Source organism: Sinocyclocheilus anshuiensis, unplaced genomic scaffold (genome assembly GCF_001515605.1).
Source record: "Sinocyclocheilus anshuiensis isolate Anshui unplaced genomic scaffold, SAMN03320099.WGS_v1.1 scaffold1638, whole genome shotgun sequence".
In the NCBI taxonomy this organism is placed as follows: domain Eukaryota; kingdom Metazoa; phylum Chordata; class Actinopteri; order Cypriniformes; family Cyprinidae; genus Sinocyclocheilus; species Sinocyclocheilus anshuiensis.
The window spans coordinates 498,655-507,016 of NW_015542885.1; the positions used below are offsets into that span (position 1 = coordinate 498,655).

Consider the following 8,362-nt stretch of genomic DNA (forward strand, 5'->3'; position numbering starts at 1 on the left):
TTTTTTTTTTTTTTTTTACCTGCTTGTGATTACGCAGTTTTGACACATGGCCCCCTTGCCAGCCTGTAATCCCCTGTAAAGGTAAATTCAGTGAAAAACTACATGCACTTCTTTTTTTGCATTTAATTTCAATCCTGAATGCTAACCTTGTCATTCGATTGCGCTATATGTAGGCTGTGTTATTTTGCGAGACAGGAAGCGCATTCATCGCAGCGTAAACATTCATACCATATTCTGTCTGTGTGCTGAAGATAAGAGAAAGAGGGGCCACACGGCCTGACAAACTCTATCTTGTAGCACACATAGTCTTTACGTTACAAAAGTGGTTAAATATAAGTCCCCGAAGGCCTGCAATGGAAAATTGGCATCTGATAAGGGACAGGCATATGAAATATTCATTACATTCACCGCTCTCTCCTCTCAAAAGCACAGGTGACTTTTTTTCCCTTTCTTAATGGCTCTTTGAATCAGCATCAGGTTACAGTTGCTTCTAGCTCAGTTCCTGCAACCTGATGCATGTCACGTATGGCCCACACGTTGTTCATCACTGTGGTTAGGTTATGACTGAATCATATAAATCATAAAAGTCACAGCAAGGCCTCTATTAACCACTTCAGACCGCTGAAGAATCAAATGGTGCAATCATACAGAGTGGTCCAAACTCTGCATTGAAAATCAATTTAGTTTGAACCTGAACCTTACATTTTTGAAAAATGTTAAACCAATGATATTAGATATAAGCTATCATTCAAATGTGTTTTTTTTTCCCAATTAATTGTTTTATTCAACAAGGAGGCATTAAATTGTTTAAAAACAGATTTCTGTTTTAAATAAATGCTGTTCTCGTGAACTTTCTATTCAAAGAATTCTGAGAATTCTAAGGTTCAGCATTCTACTGAACCTTATTTTTTGCCTCCATTGAAATTAATTTTTCACTTAACTCAAATTGTTATCCTAATAATATAATTTGTAGGGGTGGGACAATATATCGATATGGTGATATATCGTTGTCCTTCTCCATGCGATACGAGAACCGATATCTGGCGCCAAATATCGATATTTTAATTATTACAATAAGGCACTCTATATAGATTTCCCTTCTCCCAGCGTCTAAAAATGCGTGGAAATCGCGGCCGCGCCATTTTCACCTTCTTTCCAAAGCGCTCTGAGCAACCATGAACCGCGTTCTCTATGAAGATGGGGAAGCACGAGGAACCTCTCCGCTCGGATCGCAGGTGGATTTCCCTCACTAACTATATGAGTGAGAGAGTGCTGCTGGCACGTCCAGTTTTATGTCAACAAAACTGGATGCTCTCCCTCTCTCTCAGATATTGCAAGTGCACGTTATGCAGTGGGCACCGACCGGCAGAAACAAAACCTCGTCAGAGCCGTAATGCGGCGCAGTAGTGTGCAGTGTGTGTGCTTGCAGCGTGTCTACATTTGAAATAACGAACCTGAGCGCGCAAAAGAGGCAATGTGAACGGCTATTTTTTCCCTGCATATCATGTGTGCGGGGCTCCGTATTTATGACGAGAGGAAAGGAAAGGTTGGGAAAACACTCCAGGTAAATTTTGAAATGTACCAGGTTTATATATATATATATATAGGCTATATATAAAGTTGATAAGCAGTTAAATGTGTTGGTTTACACACAAAGAAAAGTGTAAGCTTTTAATAAGCTAAGCTTAATAATTTTAAGAATAAAATTATTAATTTGCTTAGCATGTTAAATTTGATTTACAGAACTTTTGTGCTGTTTTCTAACAGTTTGGACTTGAATAAAGAGAGAAAACTTGCACTTAACCTTTTCACAGGCATTTTGTTTTCATAGTTAGACGGATATCGTGGTGTTTCGTTATAGGATTGTCTAGCAATATATTGATTATCGCAGAATCGCTGTATCGTGAGCCATGTACCGTGATTCGTATCGTATCGTGAGGTACCCTGCGATTCCCACCCCTAATAATAACCCTGGTGTCAAATGGTATATGTTTGTATATAATAGCACCGCAGAGGCTTTGGATGGTGACGTGTTTGTGGATGAAGAAGGTAGTGATGGTGAGGAGGATGAGGAGTTCTACCCTGACGACTGCCAGTGGGAACAGGCGGAAGAGCCAGTTAAACCTGGACCAACAGCTGTCATAACGGAAAAGGTGGCATTAATGATTCATTTACATAGAACTTTCTCATTGCTTTTATGGGAGTTCTTTCAATGAAACTTGCTGACATCCTCTCTTTGCCTTATTAGGTGAATAAAGAGACAAGTGTGGATGGTCTCCCTCATTCTGCTTCTGTAGTTCGGCCCAAGGAGCGGCGACATGATGTCCATCAGCGAAACCCTTTTATGCGAGGAAACACCATCATCCGGTCCAAGACATTTTCCCCTGGACCTCAGAGCCAGTATATATGCAGGGTAAGAACACAGTTACACACACACAAATATATGTACATACTGATAGTGGTATTATAGCTCAGTTTTTTTTACCAATACCCACAATCATCATGTCACCAGATCAACCGCAGCGACAGTGACAGCTCCACCCTGTCTAAGAAATCTCCCTTCAATATATTGATTATCGCAGAATCGCTGTATCGTGATACCGTATCGTGAGCCATGTATCGTATCGTGAGGTACCCCGCAATTCCCACCCCTAATAATTTGTGATTAAATGTTAGTTATTTCATTTTGACTAGTGGTCGACCGATATATCGCCAAGGCCGATATATCAGCCAATATTTGGCAATTTTCAAATATCGGCATCGGCCGATAAGTTTTTCTTTTTGGCTGATGCATTTGAGAGCGGTACTTTTAGGCACTGAGAACGGCAGCGCCTGCGCACACAGTGTTCACATTCTCCTTGTTCGCTGTCGTCATTAACAGTTCTGTCTAATACGGATAGAAGTCTTGTCTAATAATCAGAACTGTTAAACAAAGGAATTAAAATGTATACAAAAAGTATTGTAACAATTGCTTTTATATTATTAGTAATAGAAAGGCAAACATTATAATACTTTCTCGTTTGCCGTCAGCATTCACAAACCTTATAATACTTTCTCGTTTTCCGTCAGCATTCAGCAAATACGCATTTATATAATTTAAACAAATCTTTGAATGAGTAATGAACATTTAATTTAAAAAATCTTGCAAACTTGTGATCTTGTGAAGTGTGCATTTGTATCCTGCATGATCGCGTGTTCTCTGCGTGACGGTCGGTCCGTGCAAATTGAATGCGGACAGGAGGGAGAGTTCAGCTTCACTGGAGACGCGCAATCGACAAACTTTAAACTCATGATTTCAAATTATGCTGCGCTTCATTTTGCCCAGTCATATTCATGTCATTTTCACTGTGTGATGTATGTAAAATGAGTGTTACCTTGGCTTTATTTGAAAAAATATGATTCTCATATCCCAATGCACACAAACTTCCCAGATTACTGAGTGCCCTGTTGGTTACAGTGTTTACTTCCTTTTTAATTATATTTTTATTAAAAAAAAGTATAAAGTAATTTAAAGTATAAGTATGTTTATTTTACACATTTATTTTTTAATTCATTTTCAAATTATTTAACATTTCTTAAATATTAATTAAAATAAATAAAATTATATCGGCTTAAATATCGGCCATCGACCACCCTGCTTTCCAAGATATCGGCATCGGCTGTCAAAAAACCAATGTCGGTCGATACTAATTTTGACCCTACTAAATAAACAAGTTTTTTTATTATGTTGAAAAAAAAATCCCTCTCTATATGTACCCACATATTCAAGGTTTAATTTTTGTGCAAGTAGTATTTTTCAAATCGCAAAACCTTGATTGAATCGTACCAGAAAACCCGCTTTAAAATTGTACTCAGCAATGATTTTGCCAACAGGAATGACAAGGTTAGCATTGGACTCTTACATGCACTGCCTCTGACCCTCCATGAAGTTATTGTTGATATAAACTTTGATCCTAGTTTGATTTTGTAGCTGTTTATATGACCCAACATTGATAAAGCTCAGATATGATAAAAGAAATAGTGTTATTACAGCAAGATCAGCTCTGTTCTGTACCTTTTAAAATGAAAAACACTGGTCTAATGATGTCCTTTAAAACTCAAAAATTCACTTTCATCTCGCTCTGTCTTTCTATTTCTCTCTCTACCTCTCTAACCATCTTTCTCCCTCTATCCATTAAAAAAGAAAGGAAAATGAAAGCACTCTCTTGAATGTTTAAATGGGGTGGTGAGCGGGATGGAATGGTCATTGTTTGATGTAATTGGTGGGCGGGGATTGGTTGGGGAGGTGGGAGGTGTTTAATGGGAAGTGGGCAAGGTTTATTGTCGTGTTCCACTCCCTCATGGGTTTGACTTGACTCTGAGGGTCATGTGGACTGCTGCTTGTGAATGTGGTACAGAAAAGCCTGTGTCTATTTTAGGCCTTTACTGTAGCTTTCACCCTGCGTGAGGGTCTGTGAGCCAGCCTGCTCTGCCCCCCATATCTGCAGGCTTCGTCCTGCAGCTGTGAGGAGAGGAGCTTTGCCCCTCCCCTGTGAGTACTCGTCAGAGACACACTCTCTCTCTCTCTTACTCTTGTACCGAACTGTCATCCACCCCCTCCCTTCACCAGTCAGTAGGCCTCTTACCCTCTCTAGAGCTTCTACTCTAGCTCAGTAGACTTTGTTTAGCCTAAGAAAACACTGATGTTTTACACTATACTGTTAGAAACGCACATGAATAGTTTCATCTCCAATTGCCATTGTCTTGTGCTCTCTTTTGTTTTTTTGTTTTGGGATATTTTGTGCACCCACAACACCGAGCACAGGCTTTGTGCTTCATTTTGCTGCAGTTGAATAGATCAACTAATTGTTCCTACCAACATCAGGCAAAATATTTTGCAGTTGCTTTTAATGCTGTTAATACAATGCAAGCACACATAATAGAAATAGTTCACCCAAAAAAGAACATTTTCTGAAAATGTACTCTCCCAGGCCATCCAACATGGAGGGGAGTTTGTTTCTTCATTGGAACAAATTTGGAGAAATTAGGCATTACATCACGTGCTCACCAATGGATCCTCTGCAGTGAATGGGTGCCGTCAGAATGATAAAACCGCTGATAAAAACATCACAATAATCCACACAACTCCAGTCCACTATTTAACATCTTGTGAAGCAAAAAGCTGTGTTTGTAAGAAGCAAATCCATCATCGAGGCATTTTTTTTACTTCAAAAAATGTTTGATGTGACTCTGAGTCCTCTATCGATAATATTGCTTTCTCCAGTGAAAAAGTCATCTAATCTGAATCAGGAGAGACATATGCATAAATCAAGCACCGTTAACAAGTGTAAACTAATTGTCTATGTTCACAAGACATTAATTATTGGACGGGAGTCGTGTGGATTATTGTGATGTTTTTATCAGCTGTTTGAACTCTAATTCTGACGGCACCCATTTACTGCAGAGGATCCATTGGTGAGCAAGTGATGAAATGCTAATTTTATCCAAATCCGTTTTGATGACGAATCAAACTCCTCTGTATCTTGGATGGCCTGAGGGTGAGTAAATTTTGTTCATTTTTGGGTGAAATATTCCTTTAAATCTCTTAAGGCACACATAACGTTAATTTGCATACACATACCTTAATGGCAAACAAAATAAATTCAGCCACTGTTGTGCTAATGTCATTTACTAATATTTTGTCACACTACACAGTCTTGCCAGCATATTACTAGCATGGCATGCATTTCAACAAGCACAGCGGTGGTTTAAATCAGTGCCCATGCTGTGGAAAACAATCATTTGCCTAAAGTAAATTTTTTTTTTTTGCGTTATTTGGCTGCAGTTATGCAACTGACTTAAGACTTCTTTTTAACTTAAGACCCTTTTCTAAAAATGTTTATTTCATTTAGCTTCCACTCGAACCCTAAAATACTGTTTAATTCAGTGAGGATAGGACTAGATATTTAAGAAGTAAAGCTACATTGGTTTCAGAGTTTTGTTATAGATGAAAAGCTGCTTAATGCTTTAGCTAAAGGCCTTATTTACTGCTGTGGCCACTCTAAGATGTGCTTATGGCTCTTACCCCAGAATATTAAATAAGTGCCTAGTGGATCTGTAATGGTTTTCCCGACATCAGATAGTAATCGCTGTTAATGCTAACGATGCTGGGCATTCCTGAAGAGAACATGTAGTCCACATCACACTGTTAGTGATTGAGATTGGTATGATATGCTGAAATAAGCTCAATGAGATTCAGATCCCACAATTTAAACTGAAACAAATAGGCCGTAAGCATATTTTACAGATGTCCACAGCACTTCCTTGAAGTGTGGAGTTTCTTTAGGGAAAATTTGTCTGTTTTAGAGTCATTAGACCTGCTGAATGTCCTGTGCTTTGAGTTAATTTGACAGTATCACTTCCAAGCCTGATCTGGAACACCTCTTTTTCCCAGGGTTCACTGCCATCACAGCAACCAACCCGATCTGGCTTATAAAGACTCGATTGCAGCTTGATGCCAGGTGAGTAATTCTATTTGCTGTACACTACCGCTCAAAAGTTTAGGGTTGGTATTGGTAAGATTTTTCATGTTATTGAAAGAAGTTTCTTAGGCTCACCCAGGCTGATCAAAAATACAGTAAAAATAGAAATATTATGACATGTTAGTACAATTTAAAATTCAAATAATATTTTTTTTAATGTAAAATCTGATAATCAGATTTGTGACATTTATCACACGTGTTTGTCTTTCTCCAGGAACCGCGGAGAAAAGTGCATGAGTGCATTTGAGTGTGTCCGGCGGGTCTATCAGTCAGATGGGTTACGAGGATTCTACAGGGGCATGTCTGCATCTTATGCTGGCATATCAGAGACTGTCATCCACTTTGTCATCTATGAAAACATTAAACGCAAACTCGTTGAGTCCAAGGCCAACGCTAACATGGATGACGAAGATGAATCTGTAAAAGACGCTTCTGACTTTGTGGGAATGATGCTGGCTGCTGCCACATCCAAGACTTGTGCCACCTCAATTGCGTATCCTCATGGTGAGTGCTTTTTTTTTTTTCTCTCTCTCTTTTTTTTTTTTGTGATAGTTATGTTAATATTTGTTTCATTGTTGGTTTGTAGTTGGCATGTTTATTTAGTTGGCAGTGGGTTCTTTTGTACTACATGTACATTCTTGAACAATTATCATGACCCTCAATACATTAATTTGCGACCTGTATTTAAAAGATGAACCTAACTTGAAAATCCATCTGTCTGTTTATCCATGAAACCTTTTTTTTTTTTTCCTCATGTTTAAAAGACCACATTGAAAATCTGTGATTTCTTTTTTCCATTTAAACCTGAAAATAAACTAAAAGAAAAAAGGACAAAATAACAAAAATAAAAAAAAAAGAAGTTATGTTGTAGAATGAAGAAAAAATAATCTATAACATTTCTGGACAGCTGATCGAATGTAAGTACATTTGTACAAATTTCAGAAGTAAATTTATAGATTTGAATACATTTTTGTAGATGTGAATTTTTATTTATTTTAATTTTTTTTTTTTTCCACTGAATTTTTATAATATAATTTAGAATTAAAGAGTTTGTATTCCCATGTATAGAAATGCAGAAATAAAATGCTTTTTTTCTGTGTAATATCAGGCTTTTGGAACCCACTGTATGTGCCATCTTGCCAAGTTTTTGTTTCTCTGAAAAATTATTGTTTATTAACTTGCTCTCTATCTCTTTCCTTCTCCCATGACAGAGGTTGTTCGTACCAGACTACGTGAGGAGGGCAGCAAGTATCGTTCGTTCTTCCAAACTCTAAATATGGTGATCCGGGAGGAGGGTTACAGAGCAATGTACCGAGGCCTCACTACTCACCTGGTCCGACAGATCCCTAACACTGCTATTATGATGTGCACCTATGAGCTGGTGGTCTACCTGCTCAGTGGTTAACAGATGGAGAGAGACCAGGAAAGAGAGGGAGAGAGGCAGAGCGAGAGAGACGAACAGGGTGAGAAAGCAAAAGCTAGATGGAGACCGAGAGAGATTGTCCCAGGCTTAGACCAAAGCAAGAAGAACAAGTCCTAGAAATGCATTGTCAACGCAGACCCCCAAAGGGGGCTGTAGTCTCCGAGAACGAGAAGGATTCGAGCCTGTCAGACTGGAGGGGGTTTAAAAAAAAAAAAAGAGACAGAGTGATGGCAAACAAATTTGCTAATACTGTCTGTCCATTTGTTTCAAAATGTTTTAGGAAAAGTCCGTTTAGAAAGGACAATCAAAGAGGGGAATGCTTGAAGAAAAAACAAAAGCCTGAATTGGCTAAAATTCTTCATTCAAGAAAAAAAAATCATTCTTCGACAACTCTTTCATTTCAGAAATTATTTTATCT

At 38.3% G+C, this 8,362-nt stretch overlaps 1 protein-coding gene across 1 annotated transcript in view; it reads left to right on the forward strand.

Moving 5' to 3' along the window:
- The window catches only part of LOC107694658 (solute carrier family 25 member 36-A-like), a 27,608-nt gene extending 19,461 nt beyond the window's left edge, over nucleotides 1–8,147 (forward strand). Inside the window, exons 5-7 of the mRNA XM_016494340.1 lie at nucleotides 6,434–6,500; nucleotides 6,736–7,025; nucleotides 7,733–8,147. Of these exons, the coding sequence (XP_016349826.1) occupies nucleotides 6,434–6,500; nucleotides 6,736–7,025; nucleotides 7,733–7,926 (551 nt within the window). The 3' untranslated portion in view covers nucleotides 7,927–8,147. The remainder of the gene's footprint in view (nucleotides 1–6,433; nucleotides 6,501–6,735; nucleotides 7,026–7,732) is intronic.
- The last annotated feature ends 215 nt before the right edge of the window (nucleotides 8,148–8,362 follow it).